General features: G+C 38.7%; 1 protein-coding gene and 1 long non-coding RNA gene across 2 annotated transcripts; one reads left to right on the top strand and one right to left on the bottom strand.

The window, feature by feature from the left end:
• Positions 1-3,904: 3,904 nt before the first annotated feature.
• Positions 3,905-15,242, bottom strand: LOC131956658 (adenosine receptor A2b). Its single transcript, XM_059321190.1, has 3 exons — positions 15,140-15,242; positions 10,480-11,544; positions 3,905-4,169 (listed from the first exon to the last, which is right to left on the bottom strand). Exons 2-3 carry the CDS (start codon positions 11,485-11,487, stop codon positions 3,990-3,992), a joined length of 1,188 nt encoding a protein of 395 aa, XP_059177173.1. The 5' UTR covers positions 11,488-11,544; positions 15,140-15,242; the 3' UTR covers positions 3,905-3,989.
• A 1,495-nt stretch (positions 15,243-16,737) lies between these two features.
• Positions 16,738-18,079, top strand: LOC131956657 (uncharacterized). Its single transcript, XR_009388978.1, has 2 exons — positions 16,738-16,785; positions 17,824-18,079. It is a non-coding gene; the product is annotated as an uncharacterized LOC131956657 (long non-coding RNA).
• The last annotated feature ends 963 nt before the right edge of the window (positions 18,080-19,042 follow it).

Raw genomic sequence — 19,042 nt, 5'->3', positions numbered from 1 at the left:
CTATGTCTGAGTTGTATGGTTCCACAGCTATGTCTGAGTTGTATGGTTCCACAGCTATGTCTGAGTCGTATGGTTCCACAGCTATGTCTGAGTCGTATGGTTCCACAGCTATGTCTGAGTCGTATGGTTCCACAGCTATGTCTGAGTCGTATGGTTCCACAGCTATGTCTGAGTCGTATGGTTCCACAGCTATGTCTGAGTCGTATGGTTCCACAGCTATGTCTGAGTCGTATGGTTCCACAGCTATGTCCCTGTCATATGGTTCTACAAGAAAACTTTTTTTTTTGTGAATTTATTTTTGAAAAGTTTTTGTTACATTGACTTTCTGGGATTTTGTGGTCATTTTATTTATTGCTTCTTTTTTTCACATGGCGAAAATCAAACGCTGTCATTGTAACATTGTTAATGTGACATTGGTGTGTGTAGACCTACATGCACTGTGTATGAGGGGTTGTGTGGTGACGTGGGTGGGGGAACAATGTATGTGTGTGCAGTGATCCATTGACCATCTAATGACTCCTAATGTGATTTTGTTCATGAAGACCAACATTTTTAATATATTTCAAGGTAAAAAATATTTTAAACTATTTTTATTTAAAAAATATTTTAAACTATTTTTATTATTGGTGAAAAAGTTGTTTTAAAAATGTGTAATTTAATTTTTGCAACTAGCGTTTTTGTTAGCGCTAATGTTAAAGCTATTTGCCGATTTGGTGGAGCAAACGTTTTCTTGATCAGTTTTTTCTTGGATTAAAACATGTTGATACAATTGAGAAGTGTCGGGTGAGGTGTGTCCATTGTAATCGTGTCTACAAGGTCAAGGCCAACAGGTCAACCACCCCTGGTCTGCTCCTACTGCCTGATGTTCCATTCTAATGCCCACAAGTGTTGGCTGGTGTATTCTATCCAGTCTCACTCTCCTCAATGATGGGAGTCAACTCTCCTCATACAAGTTAACACCAGGCGGTTAAAGCTCTACCATTTGTCAAGTGTTGCCTCGAGTTCTACCATTTTTTTTAGTTCGCAAGTAGGTTTGTGGCAAATCGTGTAACCCAATTTTTATTCACTTCTAATGCAGCGATTTTGTTCATACTTTCAAGACATGATCCAATTTGATGACATTACAAGTCCATCTTTTTAAAAATTTAATTAGAAGCATAATTTGTCATTAAAATTCATGAAATGAATTTGAAACTAAGGAGAGATATCAAAATTAGATCACTCGACAGATTATGCAATAACAGAACGGAAGATAACTAGCTAGACACGAACACACTAACAGATGAGCTGTGGTTTACAATCTGAGCAGTTTTTCTTGACTTTTTTCTACGGAAGGAAAGTGGGGGGGGGGGGAGGATTATAAACAGGCATGCACAACAGACCATATCGCTATCACCCCCTCCAGTCTGGTGAGCTGCGTTTCACGCAGAATGTTTACAATCGTGAATTAGTGACGGCTATTAGGGGCAGATAATTTAGTTTTTAAATGATTTGAAACTAAGGGGAGGTAGCAAGTTCTTCTTGATCTTTCCATTGTCGTCTGTAAAATGTCACGGACGGCTGCTTTCACGAAGGGGGGGGGGGGGGGTGGATAATCCTCCTTCACGAGCTACTGATAGTGTTTTAAAGAAAATATTTTCAGTCGCAGCATTGGCAGTGACGAATTCACAAATTGTGAATCATTGAAAAGTAGAAAATAAAACAACTAAATAGCGGTGTACACTACGCTGCGGGTCGGCTCGTTTTATTTATTATCCCCGAAGAAAAGTCTGGGCTTTCTCCCAGAGGCGTACATTTAAAATGTTATCTGGCAAGCGTAGTAGAGGGGTTGGTGGTCGGTCAATTTTCATCACGACGTGGATAAAAGACGGCTCTAGAAGCGCAACACCATTATGGATCATTCATATGGTTATATTAAGAATAGCCTTTCTAGGAAGGAACAAAAAATGGAACACACGAATAAAAACCTAAACAATCAAATGTATTTGTTCCTTTTTTTTAAATCTATAATATAAGGCTGGTGATAGTGTGTCAATCCTTCCATCATCGCTATAGATTTTGGAACCATAAAAAGTAGGCTATATTTCAACACTTTTTTTTTTCCTTTTCTTTCTTAAAATAAAAAAAAAATTCAACACAAGCATCGCATTTTCTTTTAATTAGAAATAGAGTATGGTTTATTTATATAGCGACTTAAATTGTTTTTATAGTTGACACAGTTTTTACTCTTTTGCATAACGTGTAGAAAATAATAAATACACATACATTGCTAAAGTATATTAAACGAATGAAAGTCAAATCATATTTTTGCTTAGATTCCCAGAAAAAAATGGATACATTTTAATAACAGTAGGCTAAAAAAGGGTAGTTAATTAAAATGTTTAATACTTATGCCAAGGGAGGTAATTTAAAAAGAAATTCAACTCAATCTACTAAAAAATGTGAATGAAAATTCTGCTGACGTCCAAGAAGATATTATTGTTGGAATAGTATTATAATTAGTATGGATTGATACAGTTCACTGTGGTAGGTAAAACACGGATATTTTAAATACTGCCTTTTGTTTATTATATGGATGAGTTGGGGTATTTTATAGTTGTTTACTAAGTTGGATCAGGCAGTTGCGCCGGCGCCCGGCAGGGTGTGATTTGGCACACCGGGATAGTCTGTGAGCACTATTCGTTTAAATTTTCAATTAAGTTGTGTATGTAGTTATGCGTTTGCGTTTTGGTTGTTTGCGTTTGTTTTTTTCTTTTGTGTTTGCATGTTGCATTTGTGTTTTCGTTTGTGTTGTTTATTGCGTATGCATTTGTGTTTTCATTGTGTTTGTATTTTCATTGTATTTGGTTTTGCGTTTTCTTTTGTGTTTGTGTTTTATTTTGTGTTTGCGTTGTGTTTATGTTTTGTTTGGTTATGTTCCCAAGTTAATACATTTTAAAACAATTCACCGTGGCGGAGCACGGGCATGCAGCTAGTACATTATATGTTAAAGTTTCATCTTTAGTTTTATAAATTGGTATGAATGTAGCAGATTTGACAGATACATTAAAACTCTATCGTAGATTGGGTTGATCATGAGCTAATGTGTTGGGTGGATCATGAGATCATATGTAGAGTGGATCATGATGTACAGGCCAATGAATGTAGGGCTACAGATGTACTCGCCAGTGGATGTAGGGCTACAGATGTACTGGCCAGTGAATGTAGGGCTACAGTTGTACAGACCAATGGATGTAGGGCTACAGATGTACTGGCCAGTGGATGTAGGGCTACAGATGTACTGGCCAGTGGATGTAGGGCTACAGATGTACTGGCCAGTAGATGTAGGGCTACAGATGTACTGGCCAGTGGATGTAGGGTTACAGATGTACTGGCCAGTGGATGTAGGGCTACAGTTGTACAGACCAATGGATGTAGGGCTACAGATGTACTGGCCAGTGGATGTAGGGCTACAGATGTACTGGCCAGTGGATGTAGGGCTACAGATGTACTGGCCAGTGGATGTAGGGCTACAGATGTACTGGCCAGTGGATGTAGGGCTACAGTTGTACAGACCAATGGATGTAGGGCTACAGATGTACTGGCCAGTGGATGTAGGGCTACAGATGTACTGGCCAGTGGATGTAGGGCTACAGTTGTACAGACCAATGGATGTAGGGCTACAGATGTACTGGCCAGTGGATGTAGGGCTACAGATGTACTGGCCAGTGGATGTAGGGCTACAGTTGTACAGACCAATGGATGTAGGGCTACAGATGTACTGGCCAGTGGATGTAGGGCTACAGATGTACTGGCCAGTGGATGTAGGGCTACAGATGTACTGGCCAGTAGATGTAGGGCTACAGATGTACTGGCCAGTGGATGTAGGGCTACAGATGTACTGGCCAGTGGATGTAGGGCTACAGTTGTACAGACCAATGGATGTAGGGCTACAGATGTACTGGCTAGTGGATGTAGGGCTACAGATGTACTGGCCAGTGGATGTAGGGCTACAGATGTACGGGTACACCAAGGATTAATCTGCGAATGGAGGTGGTTGTGGAGGCATGCTCGTGTTTGATGACGTTTAGCACGAGCGTGGCATCGAGCGTCGTATGGAGACCAGACGAGATGGTGAACACTTCCTGTTTGCTGATTTCACATCGACGACAACTCAACACACTCTTCAGCTAAAAAAGAAAAGAAAATAAATCAGTCAGACATCCGGTCATACACATCAGTCATTTTTTTTATGAACCGCCGCGGAAGTGTATACGTGCAGATGTTAACTGACAGATGGATGCAGATTTTAACTAACAGAACGCTTCCCCTGACCCATAATGTTATAACTTTACTTAATACACCTGTGTTGCCTTGTGACGTTTAGCCATGCCTTCAATGACTGACGTTGATTGGAAAACCTGATTTCATTATTAGATCAGAGTAAATTTTAACATCAGAATATATGAGGGGAGTAAGTTGCAATGGGAGAAGATGGGAAAATCGAGATGCATAAGATAGGTGTGTTGGTGTGGGACTGGTGGTGTGGTATGGGACTTGTGGTGTGCTGTGGGACTTGTGGATGGGTGTGAGGGACTTGAAATTTGGTGTGGCATTGTGGGCATATTGATGTGAGACTGGAGGTGAGTTGGTATTGGGCAGTGGCGGGGGGGGGGGGATTACACCTTGACGTAAACCTGCTAACAATAGAGAAAACAATTCCACATCCAGCCGTATGAATAACCTACTATTTATTAATCTACCGTAATTTAATTTTTGTGAATATTCATATTCACACCAAAGTGCTACCGACACCCGCGCGTAATATTCACATCCACACCGTGGCGAAGCACAGGTATGCAGCTAGTCTATAATAAAACGCTGCTGGTAGTATGTCAGTCATGCCGTCATCGCTATAGATTTTGGAACTATGTGGAAGTCTTTCCCTGGGCGCGGACGGCCGGGTAAACGTGTTGTTTGGCGCTGAAGGAATATTCGCACCCACGCGCAAACCCTGAGGTAATTTCCATATTTTCACCAGTGTTTCTTCCAGACTTTTTTCTCCGGGGGGCACTTGAAATTTTCGGGGGGGGGGGGGGGGCGGACACTGTTAAAAATATATTTTTTCTATATAAATTATATAAATTTCACTTCGTTCGGGGGGGGGGGGGGCGGTAACATTTTTTCCGGGGGGGGGGGCTCCGCCTTCCCGAAGAGATGCCTGGAAGAAACTCTGATTTTCACTATGGCGAAGCACGGGTATACGCGCAGCGCTGGAGGAATAAAAATGACTCACCGTGGCGGAGCACGGGTATGCAGCTAGTCTATAATATAACGCTGGTAGTAGTGCGTCAGTCCTCGTGTCATCGCTATAGCCTTTGGAAACATAAACATCGCACCATGCAGTGCTTTTCAATGCATCGCATTGTCTTATTATAAATTATAGAGTAGGGTTTCTTTATATAACGACTTAAATTTATTTTATAGTTGCAACTGTTTTTACTGTTTTGCATAACGTAAAGAAAATATTAAATACACGCACATTGCTAATACATATTAAAAGGATCAATGTAACATATCATTTTCGTTTAGATTCCTGGAAAAAGTAGATACATTTCAATAATTATAGGGTCGAAAGAACGAATTAATTCAATTGTTTTGTAATTTTCCAAGAGAGGTAATTTAAACATAAATTCAACTCACGCTAATTCAAATAAACCGGGAGTGATCTCCCCTAAATTTTCTCGAATATTCTTATATAAAACAGGGGTTGGGAACGTGGGATATAGACATGATTTTTAATCCATTTTAAATACTTAAACTTTTAAAAATAGAATAAAATCTCGTAGAAAAAGAATTGCACACTAAATGAACGCCAAATAAAATGTGCATAATAGTGCGCAATATTATTAGTACTTTATAAATTTACATTAGTTTTTTGAGAAATCGGAAATAGCGTAAATTAGTACTTCCGGTCAACGGAAATTACTCAAAATTTAACAGAAGGTAGAAAATTAGATCTTTTACTTACATGTGAAATTTCATTTATCTATCTGAAATAGTACTTAAGTTATAAGCTTTTGAAACATTCAAAGTAGAAAAAGTACCACTTCTGGTTGATATGGATCTACGATTTTGATAAAATACTTATATATGAAATTTCATCAACTTAGCTGTAACGGTACTTAAGTTATCGTGTTTACACACAGACAGACAGACCCCCCCCCCCCCCCCACACACACACACACATAAATGCAGTAGTAATTAAAATAATTGACCCGCGGCGTCATCTAAACCGCCGCCGAACAACACGTTTTTCCCGGGCGTCCGCGCCCATGGTGGTGTGAATATGGGGTTCCCATAAAGAAGCGCAACGGAAAAAAGCGCAAAAAAACCTAACAACAAACCCAACCACAACCACAAACACCAATACAAACACGAAGAAAAAACAAACAAAAAAGCAAACGAAAACAAAAACCTAACAACAAACCCAACCACAACCACAAACACCAATACGAAAACAAAGAAAAAAAACGAAAAAGCAAACGAAAACAAACCAAATCTAAACGGAAACGCAAAACCAACGACAAACACAAACCCAAAGAAAAAAACAAATGAAAAAGCAAACGAAAACAAACCAAATACAAACGCAAAACCAACCACAAACCCAAAGAAAAAACACAAACGAAAACGAAAAAAGAAAGAACGAAAACGAACCAAAACGCAACCACTAACGCAAAACCAACCTAAACACAAAGAAAACACTAACGCGTACATAAACGCAAAGTGCTCACAGTCTAGCCCGGGGCGGAATCGCCTGTTTCAGCTTAATAAACGACTATAGTACCCCAACTTATTCATAGTCTTTTGCACTCACTTAAACGAACGTAGGCGCCAAACCGAACACGTGAGGCCCGGGGCCCCAAATAGCACCCTGTCTGGGCACCATAAGACGCCCGGATTCGATTCACTTAAAGTCTATAGTAGCCTTTCTTATCCATACTCTATCGCACTGTTTAAAGCGAAATTATGCACCATAGCGCTCACAGGATAGCCCAGAGCGCCAAATTGAACCCTGGTGGGGCGCCGGCGGACGCGAGTGTTTCAATTTAATGAACAATTATAATACTCCAAGCTTAACTGTAAAATACCTACAACATTTGCACTTGATCAATCCCCGCTAATTATATAATTATTTTTTTCCCAACACCAAAACAAAGTAATAAAAAGTAAATTCTTTTCCACTAATGCAATGTTTTATAAAGGGAAGTAATTGTGTTTTCCTAATTTATCAAAGGGAAGTAAGTGCTAAAGGACTAAGTATAAATAATTTTCAGACATAATTAGAATTTTTGTAAAAGATGATATTTTTTTAAAATTGTGTTTAATGAACATGCCGACAATTATTTCTATGAGTTTGAAAAATGAAAATTATTTCCCAACACTTTAAATAGTAATTTTTTAACTCATAAATTTAGACTATGAGCACGATAATAATCTAACACTTAAATCCATCGAAGTATGTCCACGACAAACAAACTTATTACATGTTACATACAGAATTGAGCTTTATATATTAGACTAGCCGTCCCGGCCAGGCCCTGCTCTGGCTTCTGTGAAAAACCTTTCTGTTAAAGACCATTACCTGTGTGTTTAGTAATCATCATAAACCCGGCATTGCCCACCCAAACCACAACCAACCAAAACCAAAACAACAAAACGCAAACATAACGCTAACACAATTACAAATACAAACGAAAACAAAAACTTAACAACAAACACAACCACACCCACAAACACCAATACAAACACAAAGAAAACACAAACAAAAAAGCAAACGAAAACAAAAACCTAACAACAAACCCAACCACAAACACCAATACCAACAAAAAAAAAATCAACGAAAAAAGCAAACGAAAACAAACCAAATCCAAACGCAAAACCAACCAAAAACACAAATACAAACCCAAACAAAAAAAACACAAACAAAAACGAAAAAAGAAAGAACAAAAACGAACCAAATTAAAACGCAACCACTAACGCAAACCCACCTAAACACAAAGAAAACACTAACGCGAACATAAACGCCCGGGGCGGAATCACCTGTTTTAGCTTAATGAACGACTATAGTACCCCAACTTATTCACAGTCTTTTGCACTCACTTAAACGAACGCGCCTGTTTCAATTTAATAAACAATTTTAATACTCCAAGCTTATCCGTAAAATACCTACAACATTTGCACTTGATCAATCCCCGCTAATTATGTAATTATTTTTTTTCCCAACACCAAAACAAAGTAATTAAAAAGTAAATTATTTTCACGGAATGCAATGGTTTTATAAAGGGAAGTAATTGTGTTTTTCCTAATTTATCAAAGGGAAGTAAGTGCTATAGGACTAAATAAAGACATAATTAGAATTTTTGTAAAAGATGATATTTTTTTTAAAACTTGTGTTTAATGAACATGCCAACAATTATTACTATAATTTGAAAAATGAAAATTATTTCCCAACACTTTCAACAGTAATTTTTTAGCTCATAAATTTAGACAAATGCGCACGATAATTTTCTAACACTTAAATTCGTACACTTCCAACGACATACAAATGCATTACATACAGAACTGAGCTTTATATATTAGATTCGAGAAAGTTTAGGGGAGATCACTCCTGGTTTGTTTTGTTTTTCGGTGTTATTAAAACGGGTTGTGAAATTAGACTTTTATAGAATGTTGTAAAGACTCTGCCTGGGCGCGGACGCCTAGGAAAGCGTGTTGTTTGGCGGTGATTCTAATTACATTGCCAAAGTGAGTTTTTTAGAACCATAGAAGTAAACACCTTTTGCCGTACATTTACTTGCATCGCCATGTCTTATTGGAAGCTATTGAGTAGGATCTATTTATTGGACTTAAATATTTTTTATTGTTAACAAAGTTTTGACTTAAATTTTTTAAATTATTGATAGTTTTTACTCCTTTTCATACTATTTTTTTTTTGCTTTTGTGTTTTAGTTTTTGTTTGCGTCTCTTTACGATTTTGTTTTCTGTTATATTTGTGCTTGCGTTTATGTTTTTCGTTTTGTATTAGTTTGCGTTTGTTTTCTTTTGTGTTTGTATTTGTGTTTCCTTTTGTGTTTTGTGTTTACGTTTGCGTTCGTGTTTTCTTTTGTGTTTGAGTTGTGTTTGCGATTTTGAGTTTGCGTTTGGGTTGAGTTTGTGCTTTCTTTTGTGTTTGTATTTGTCTTTGGGTTTGTGATTGCGTATTGCGTTTGCGTTGTTTTTTTTTTGTTTGCGTTTGTTTTCCTTTGTATTTGTGTGTTTTTTTTCGGTTGGTATTTTTTAAAAGATTCACCGTGGCGAAGCACGGGTATGCATCTAGTGTTTGTATACAAAAATACGGTATCTGGTCTGATCGAACGGCCCTCCTGGATTTTCCCGACGGGTAGAATGTTTTTGTGCTACCTTCCCAGGTCGATCTACAACCTCATGGAGCGATATAGGGGGGTCGTCGACCGAAATTGATTTTCAATATATAGCTCACTAGCGTGCCTGTTCCCGCGCGTTGCTGCGGTCTCCAAATTAAGATGTAAGATTTTAAAAGGGTTTCATCATAGCGGTACCAATCCTCTATTCTTAGACGTGTGACACTGTTTTCTTACACTGAGCTATTTAACTAATGCTTGCGCTGTATTTCTTTGATCGTAATTGTCGTAGCAGGGGTATGCCCACACTCGTGTCGTGCTGTATGAAAGGCTTGAGTGTACGTTAACCACACTCTGTTATAGTGAGGTAGAACACACTTCGGCGATCGCCCAGGTGTTAGGGACGTACAGCGACGCTCTCGGAAGACCTCAGTTACATTATCGCTGGGACGCCGCGTACGGCCCTAGGCTCGGTTTAATCATCGAATTGTGTGAGCCACCTTGTCAATATTGTAGGCTGCTCTTTAAAACGAACGTAGGCGCCTTTGTTATGGGGATAGAAATAGCGATCGCGATAAAGATAGAGATAAGGATAGAGATAGAGATAGAGAAAGAGAGAAATATATATATATATATATATATATATATATATATATATATATATATATATATATATATATATATATATATATATATATATATATATATATATATATATATACATATATATGGTGCCGTTATGCAGAAGTTTGGATGGAGTTATGCTAAAGTTTGGGTAGAGATGCAGGATTTGGGTCGAGTTATGCAGAAAAAAGACCAACAAGTAACCTGCTCGCCCAGCTCATCATACAAAAATACGTCAAAATCAATTTCTGACTAAGCAGCAGAAACATCAATATTATTATTAGCCAGCCGGCAGAAACATACAAATCATTATTAGCTAGCCGGCAGGATCATCGATACCATTATTAGCAAGCCGGCAGAAACATGAACATTATTATTATTAGCAAGCGGCAGAATCATCAATATCATTAAGGCCGTTAGAAACGTCGATACCGTTTTTAATGGGCAAACTCACCTGAGAACGAAATGTCCGGTTGAAGAATATGATGATGATGGGGTTGATGACGCAACAAAGAAACGACAGCCAGACGAGAAACGTCAGGATGTTCGGGCCGGGCCAGTCGTTGTGCTTGTGGGTGATGTTGATGACGGAGAGGGGCAGGCACAGACAGGCGTAGCCGCATGTCACGACGAACAATGAACGCATGGCCCTCGATGTTTTCCTGTTGAATCCCCGCGCCCCAGACATGACCCCAGACACGACCCCGGGCATGACCCCGGGCATGACCCCGGGCATGACCCCGGGCATGACCCCGGGCATTATCTCTCCTGATGCGAGTGTAGATGTTGTCACTGGCAACGGTACAACAGAGAAGATCCTGTGGTGAGTCTTGAGCTCGCGGATGATCTGCAGGATAGAGAGGAGAATGACGGCGGCGGGCAGGAAGCTGCAGGCCAACTCCTTGACCAGAGGCTGCTCCTGGGCGCCGCTCCCCTGCAGGGTGCACGAGTAGTACGCCTCGTCGTAGCTATAGTTGCCCCACGACCACAGCGGCAACAGGCCCATGATGAGCGAGCCCAGCCAAATGAGAGCCAGCAGTGCGCATGCGCTCTTGACGGTCAGGATGTGCGAGTATCTCAAAGGTCTGCTGACCGCCAGACACCGGTCTAGACAGACGGCCATCAAACTGTAGGCACTAGAACTGCGTCCAATCGTCCTCATGCTGGCCGTCATTTGGCATGTCAGCTCAGAAAATGGCCATCTGCTGACCATAGCACTGGCTGCGGCGAACGGAATGGCAAAGACCCCGATGCTCATTTCTCCAACAGCCAATGACGCCATGAAGACGTTGGTCGGCGTCTGCAGGGCCCGGCTCTTGACTATGACGCCGATAAGTAGCGCGTTACAAGTCAGAGTCAGCAGCGAGATGACACCAGCGCTAAATGACAGCAAGATCCTGATGACATCTAGCTGTGTGACATCTAGCTGGTCTGACCAAGGCCCGATAGAGCTGTTGATCATGACATTGTCATCGACGTTTGTCCAAAGACATTTGATGTCACGTGATCAACACGTCATCTGGGGAAAAAAGCCTATGTTAATGTATGATTGTTTGTATCAACCTGTTTGACAACCTGTCTAGTGCTGATCTTGCATGATCCCATTATGACAAATAAAATAACAAATATAAAAATCCTTTATAGCAGGGGCTCCCAACCCCGTGCCCGCGGGCGCCATGGCGCCTGCCGAACGATTTGTATGTGCCCGCCTCTCACTATTCGACAGAGACAGAATTTTTTTCATAAACATTATTGAAAGGTTGAAGGGGATGGAAATCGAAAGTTTGAAAGGGGGGGGGGGAGTGCAAATCTAAAATTTGAGGGGGGGGGTGCAAATCAAAAGTTTGAGGGGGGGGGTGCAAATCGAAAGTTTTGTCCCCGGATGACGGGAAGGGTCGCTACGCCCCTGGAAGGAGTTTGTCGATTTAAAATAGGTGGTGCCCGCCACCCTACCGATATTTTAGAATGTGCTCTAGAGTAAATAAAAAAGGGTGGGAACCCCTTCTTTATAGCAACAAGCTTTGAAGTGCACTGAAAGTAAGAAAATAAAACTAATTTGCTATCTTTAATAAAAGCTATTGTTACTAGAACAAGTAAAAGATCTCATGAGTGACCAAAGGTTTTACTCTAGAAAACAAATTATTTTTCTTATTTTCAGTGCATTTAAAAGCTTGTTGTTATTAAGTTTTTTATATTCGTTAGTGATTCCTAATTTATGGAGTCGACACCACTAAAAATATTCACTCAAAACATCATCAGTAGCTCGCGATATCTGAAAGACGATTATATGCCGGTGAAAGCAGCAGTACGTGACCACAATTTAGAGACATCAGCAAGCTGATATTGTGAAGGATATTTTTTTTTATCTCCCCTTTGTTTCAAATCTTTAAAAACTTTATTAGCTGCCCCTAATAGCCTTCACTAGATCGACCACAGCTCACTAGACTGTTAGGGCCCAGGGGTCGGCAACCTGCGGCTCGCGAGCCGCATGCGGCTCTTTTGATGTCAAGTTGCGGCTCTTCAGCTCGATGCACAAATATTAAAAATTATTTTATTTTATTTTTAAAATTCATAAAAGTATTAGTCTGCAACACTCGGTAATGAAATATATAATAATAAATATAAACAATAAACACTCTATTTTTTTTAGAATATTTAGATCAATTACCGTAATATCACCGTTAATCACTCACCGCCTGAGTGTCGAGGACAGAAAGTGGCGCTCTCGTGAACCCGATTACAGTACCACAGGGGCGCCGCGCACGGCCCCTAGCTCGGATCAATCATCGAATGTCGTATTGTAGGGTGCTCCTTAAAAGTAAGGTAGGCGCTTAGTGCTCGCGGGATAGCCCTGGGCACCCTGTAGAGACACAAGAGGACGCGCCTGATTCGATTTAGTGAGCGACTATAGCAACCAATTGTATCCATAGTCTATCGCGCTGTTTAAAATGAACGTATTGTTGCCCATCGTGTCTATAGTGTATGGCGTTTTTTTTAAAAACAAACGTAGGCGCCATAGTGCTCGCAGGTGAGCACGGGACGTTCGGGTAGCGCAAAAGACGAGGCGCCGGCGGTTGTGCCTGTTGCAGTTTGCCGCTGAATATATTGGTACCCCTTACACACTATGTACAACGCCCGATTAACGGATGCCAAGTACTACCATAGCCGTTCTGGAACTCTGGGCGCCAAAACGTGTATGGACAAAAAATGTACTACCCGGGTGCCGCCCATAATAAAAATTTTTCGCAGAAATCTTCTCGGGAGTATTCTCATTTACTCCCGAAAAGATTCATGGCACTCGGATAAACTGTGTCAAACAGCATCCGACTTTTTTTTTACAGTATATAGAGAAAAATCGCACCTTCCCGGGGCACCGCCCTTGCGAAATTTAAAAAGATGATTTTTTTTTGCATAAACCTCCCTTGGAGTGTTTTAATCAACCCCTTTAAGTTTCATGACGATTGGAAGAAGTGTGTCAATCTGAAATCGATTTTTCTATTTTTTTATATACCGTATATAGAGGAAAAGTAAACTGCGCCATGCCTGGGCGGCGCCACTCCTGCGAATTTGAAAAACTTTCTTCGCAGAAACCTCCCAAGGAGAATTCGCAACAACTTCCTGAAGTTTTATGTGCGATCGGATGAAAGGTGTAGTAATGCGTAAAAGAAAAACAGACACACAAACACACAAACACACACACACACACACACACACACACATATATATATATATATATATATATATATATATATATATATATATATATATATATATATATATATATATATATATATACACACATGTATAAAATTAAAGGTCATAACATTGAAATAAAAAATATTGCTGGCTCTTTAAAAACTGGGAATTTGCGTAAATTGTAATTTTTGGCTCTTCCGTCTCAAAAGGTTGCAGACCCCTGTGTTAGGGTGATCGCGGCTAACTGGTTATCTCCCCTTCTGTTATTGGATAATTTATCGAGTCTTTTAAGTGTGTTACCTCCGCTAAATTTGGAAATCGTTTAATTAATATTCAATGACTAATTAAACATCTAATTAAAATTAAAATATAGATGGTCTTGTATTGTCATCGAAATGGAACGTGTCTGGAAATCACTGCATTAGAAGTGGGTTAAAATTTAGTTAAGTGATTTGCCACAAACCCACAAACAAACAAACAAAAGGTGTGAACAAAGTAAAAGCTTATAAATAAAATGAAATTGATGGAGTGGTCAGGCCACACACACACTCTTTGTGTTCCACACACACACACACCTTGTGGTCCACACACACACTTTGTGTTACACACACACACTTTGTGTTACACACACACTCTTTGTGTTCCACACACACACACACCTTGTGGTCCACACACACACTTTGTGTTGCACACACACACTTTGTGTTACACACACACACACACACCTTGTGTTCCATATACACACACTTTGTGATCCACACACACACACTTTGTGTTACACACACACACACACCTTGTGGTCCACACACACACACACTTTGTGTTACACACACACACACACCTTGTGGTCCACACACACACCTTGTGGTCCACACACACACAATTTGTGGTCCACACACACACCCCTTGTGCTCCACACACACACTTTGTGGTCCACACACACACCTTGTGGTCCACACACACACACACCTTGTGGTCCACACACACACCTTGTGTTCCACACACACACACACACACCTTGTGGTCTACACACACACACTTTGTGCTCCACACACACACCTTGTGTTCCACACACACACATTGTGTTCCACACACACACATTGTGTTCCACACACACACACACACTATGAGTTCCACACACACACACTTTGTGGTCCACACACACACACACGGCCGAGTTAAACATTAGATGGCTGAGTTAAACCTTAGATGGCCAAGTCAAACATTAGATGGCCGAGTTAAACCTTACATGGCCATATTAAACCTTAGTTGGCCGAGTTAAACATTAGATGGCCGAGTTAAACATTAGATGGCCGAGTTAAACCTTAGATGGCCATGTTAAACATTTGATGGCCGAGTTAAACATTAGATGGCCGAGTTAAACATTAGATGGCCGTAAAAAACTACACTGTACTTACCTTGTATAACGAAGGCACTGTGTCAGGTTGCTATGGTAACCTAGTGCTGCTGGTTCTGCGAGTCGATGAACCGTGCCAGGCTGGAATGTGTCGTCTGCTGGCGCCATCTTACAAGAGACCTCAATCAATAGGAGCATCACACACATACAGACAGACAGACACAAACACACATGCACAGACCTCAATCAATAGGAGCGTCACACACATACAGACAGACAGACACAAACACACATGCACAGACCTCAATCAATAGGAGCATCACAGACAGACAGACAGACAGACAGACAGACAAAAACACACACACGCACGTCATACACAAACACAGGCACAAAATCACACACGCACAGACACACACATCACAAAAAGACACACATAGAACAAAAAAAAACACTCGCACAGAAACAAAACACTCTCACATGCACAGAGATACACACACACACACACGCACAAACACACACGCACAGAGACACACGCACAGACAAACACGCACAGACACAAACACCCACACACTTTGACTTTATGTGATAATCAATTACTTTTTTTTTAATTTTTGGTGACACCAAGTTACATGGGGTAGGCATACATAGGATACGGAATTTGTATTCAACTATATCTCGGGTGGTAGATTGCGATACATTTGTATATTTTATTTTGCACAATATCCACTATCTAAAAAGATTGGCTGAATATCAGCTGTTTAGAAAATATACCGGCAGTGATCTCCCCTAAACTTTCCGAATATTCTTATATAACACTACGGGGGATGTCAACTCGGAATATAGCCATGATTTTAAATTCATTTTTAATAACTTAAGCTTTTTAAAATAGAATAGAATCTTGTAGAAAAAAGAATTGCGCACCAAGTGAATGGCAAACGATATGTGTATAATAGTGCTGACAATTATTTGTACTTTATAAATTCAAATGCGTTTTTTTGTTTTGTTTTTTTTTAAGAAATCGGAAATAACGTAAATTACTACTTTCTATTAGGTAGTCCAAACTGGCGAAAAAGTGCGTTTTATGGTCAGTTTTTGCGGTTTTCAAAAAAAAAATTTCACTACTTCTAGTTGTCCTATAAGAATAAAAATTATATGTCAATAAAGTTTAAGTCTTTATCTGTCGTAATCTGGTATTTTTATATCTGTAACACATGTCTGAATGTGTTTTATATTTGTTTGAAAAGTATCAGTTACGTCAACAAATTTCACCGTTTTGCGTGTACCGATCGACCCCACACTGTTTTATTTGGTCGCGGCTTCGCGACGAAGCATCGTAGAAGCATAATCTTAATGTCATTTTAAAGATCGAATTCTAGGCTATCATTTGATGTATAAATTGAAAAAATAACTTGTTTATTTCATTTAAAAAATACAGATTTTAAACTTTAAATGACGATATATACATAGAAACAAACTAATTCTGTTTCAATTTTTACACCGATGTAAAGTTCAGTTTTATAACTACTTTGTGTTGTAAATTCAAGTATTTCTGATTTACGGTCGCGAAGCCGTACCCCCAATAAACATATAACCCTCGAGTCGACTTTCAGCCCCGAGTAAGTTGCTCGCCAAACGGTTTTAAATTTAAAGGTTGACGATCGATGATGCTAAACGGATTTTACCCTTGCTAGAGCCTTCAAACAAGTTGTAAGTATCATTTTTAAAGTTTCATTTCCATTTTAATAAATGAATTTTAAGTTTGAATGTCAGTTTGGTTTAATTAGTACACGTTATTAATGTAAATTTGAACGCTTCAAGTCCACGGTTTTAGCGTGTGAACTACGCTTGTACACAGGGTGTGTTTAGACATGAAGCTATTTAATTCGGGACATTCTAGGGACTTAAAATATGGATGCACTTAACTATTAGATGCTAGTGTTTACTAATTCTTTAAAATCTATTGACTGGGATCAATGATAGGGTCGTATTACTACAGTTTATCTGGACTATCACGTCAAAATTATGAATCGACAAATTCAAAATGGCCACCAGACTATCTTGGTTACTATGTGGACGAACTCAATTATTTACAGGGAACGAAGGTTAAATACTTATAAAATATTAATGAAACACAAAAGAAATGTATAATTATAATAACTATACATTTTTATCGATTTATTTAAAACAAAAGACACTAAATTTTAAGGACTAATGTGATTAAATTTTTTTTATTTTCTGTTGTGTGCTCTGATTCTGATTCCCCTGCTAAATAATGTGAAATGGTCTGCGCCAGTCTCCGTAATAAAATGTACCAGATCAATTTTTAGATGGTGGTGCAATTTATTAAGATTCTACATGTTGTGACTTAGTTTTAAATGTTATATTAGTTGTAAGTGTAAGTAGTACTAGTAGTATTTCTCATTATTTATTTATTTTATATGCATATAATAGTAACAATGAAGGACAGTTAAGTTGTCCTATAGGATGTTGAGAACCACAGTATGGCATCTTCATTATTGGATATCTCAACCAGTGTGGCACAAGCAACGAATATTTCAAATTTCATTCAGTAGAATTACTCTTAAAAATATATATAAAGTATAAATTACTTTTAACAAAAAGGTGTTTTCAGGCTTTTTCATGTTTCTAGTTATAGTCATAGGACAAATAGTAGGCCTACACAATAGGCTGGTAGTAAATTTAATTCTATTTTATTAATCACTAAATCAATTGTTTATTCCATAGCTGGAGACATTTACAGTGGCCTATCCAGAACTTTCCTTACAAGGGAAGGGAAGAAGGCCAAGACCCCACTCCCCCCTACAATTCCCAAAACATATTACTTACTCTTGATGCTCCACAAGATCAAGGTTGAGGGAAACAAGACGTACAAAGATGTGGAGTTGTAGTTTTAAAAACTGTTCCCCCAAAGCAGTTATCAACCGTATAGGTTTGAAAAGAAACCAAAGCATGTGGCATCAACTGCTGCATCACTTGTAGGCATCACGTCTTTATTAAACTACATTACATTACATTTACTCTACTAAATTTTGATTCTGTTTCTCCTGCACTAGATAACTGTGGTATTTTTTAAAATAATATTTTAACTCATGTGATTTTTGAAAATAATTAACACATTTTTCCACGTTGATGTTACCAACACAATAGTTTTAGAGTTATTCCAAAGCAAAAAAAAAAAAAAAAAAATTGAATTTTTTTTTTTTTATGAAAATAAAAGTGACCAAAACGCATTTTTGTCATTTTCAATTATTTTTTTACCTTAGAAAGACTCATTTTAGATGACTGAAAAAAATTGGGCATATATATTACAAACATTGCAGCAACTTTACTAATTTCTACACTTCTATGTTATTTAGTTTAAAAAATATGGGTTCTCAAAAATGGCACTTTTTGAAAATCAGTTTTTTACCAAATTTTGCTTTTTTAAAAATCGCATAACTTTTTTATTTATTGAGATATTTTTATAAAATTTGTGGCATAGACCTTACAATTAAAAGTTCTTTCATGACATACTCACTCCAGAAGTCTGCAATCAATAGTTAATTTCAGTTTGGACTACCTATTTCTATCATAGGAAATTACTCAAATTTGATACAAGGCAGAAACTTAGTTTCTTTAATAATACAGTGGTTCCCGAACTTATTCGAGTGGCGACCCTTTCTATAAAAATTAAGTGAACCGCGACCCCCATAGAATAAAAAAGTCAAAATTAGTAAAGAAATTAATAAGCACTAAAATAATATTTTGTCGTAGACTTTCAATATGAATTATTCTTGATAACCGTTTTAAAGCGATGAGTGAAATTATATGCTATTAACTAGCCTCAACATTCGCGTTTAAGTTTTTTGAATGCCAACCTTATTTCATTCAGAACATGTCAGACTTTTTTCTTTACGATTTTTTTTAATGCTAGGGTTTAGTCTACCAGTTGGCGACCTCCCAG

This window comes from Physella acuta, unplaced genomic scaffold (genome assembly GCF_028476545.2).
Source record: "Physella acuta isolate Inbredline_101_S28 unplaced genomic scaffold, ASM2847654v3 ptg001167l, whole genome shotgun sequence".
NCBI classification, from domain to species: Eukaryota; Metazoa; Mollusca; class Gastropoda; family Physidae; genus Physella; species Physella acuta.
This window is presented reverse-complemented; position numbering and strand designations above follow the sequence as displayed.

Bases quoted from the DNA above. Each gene is read 5' to 3' on its own strand.
- LOC131956658 (XM_059321190.1), bottom strand. From the start codon at position 11,487: ATGATCAACAGCTCTATCGGGCCTTGGTCAGACCAGCTAGATGTCACA. The intron at 4,170-10,479 runs GTGAGTTTGCCC...TTTCTTTTTTAG, and splicing joins ACCGGACATTTCGTTCTCAG to CTGAAGAGTGTGTTGAGTTG.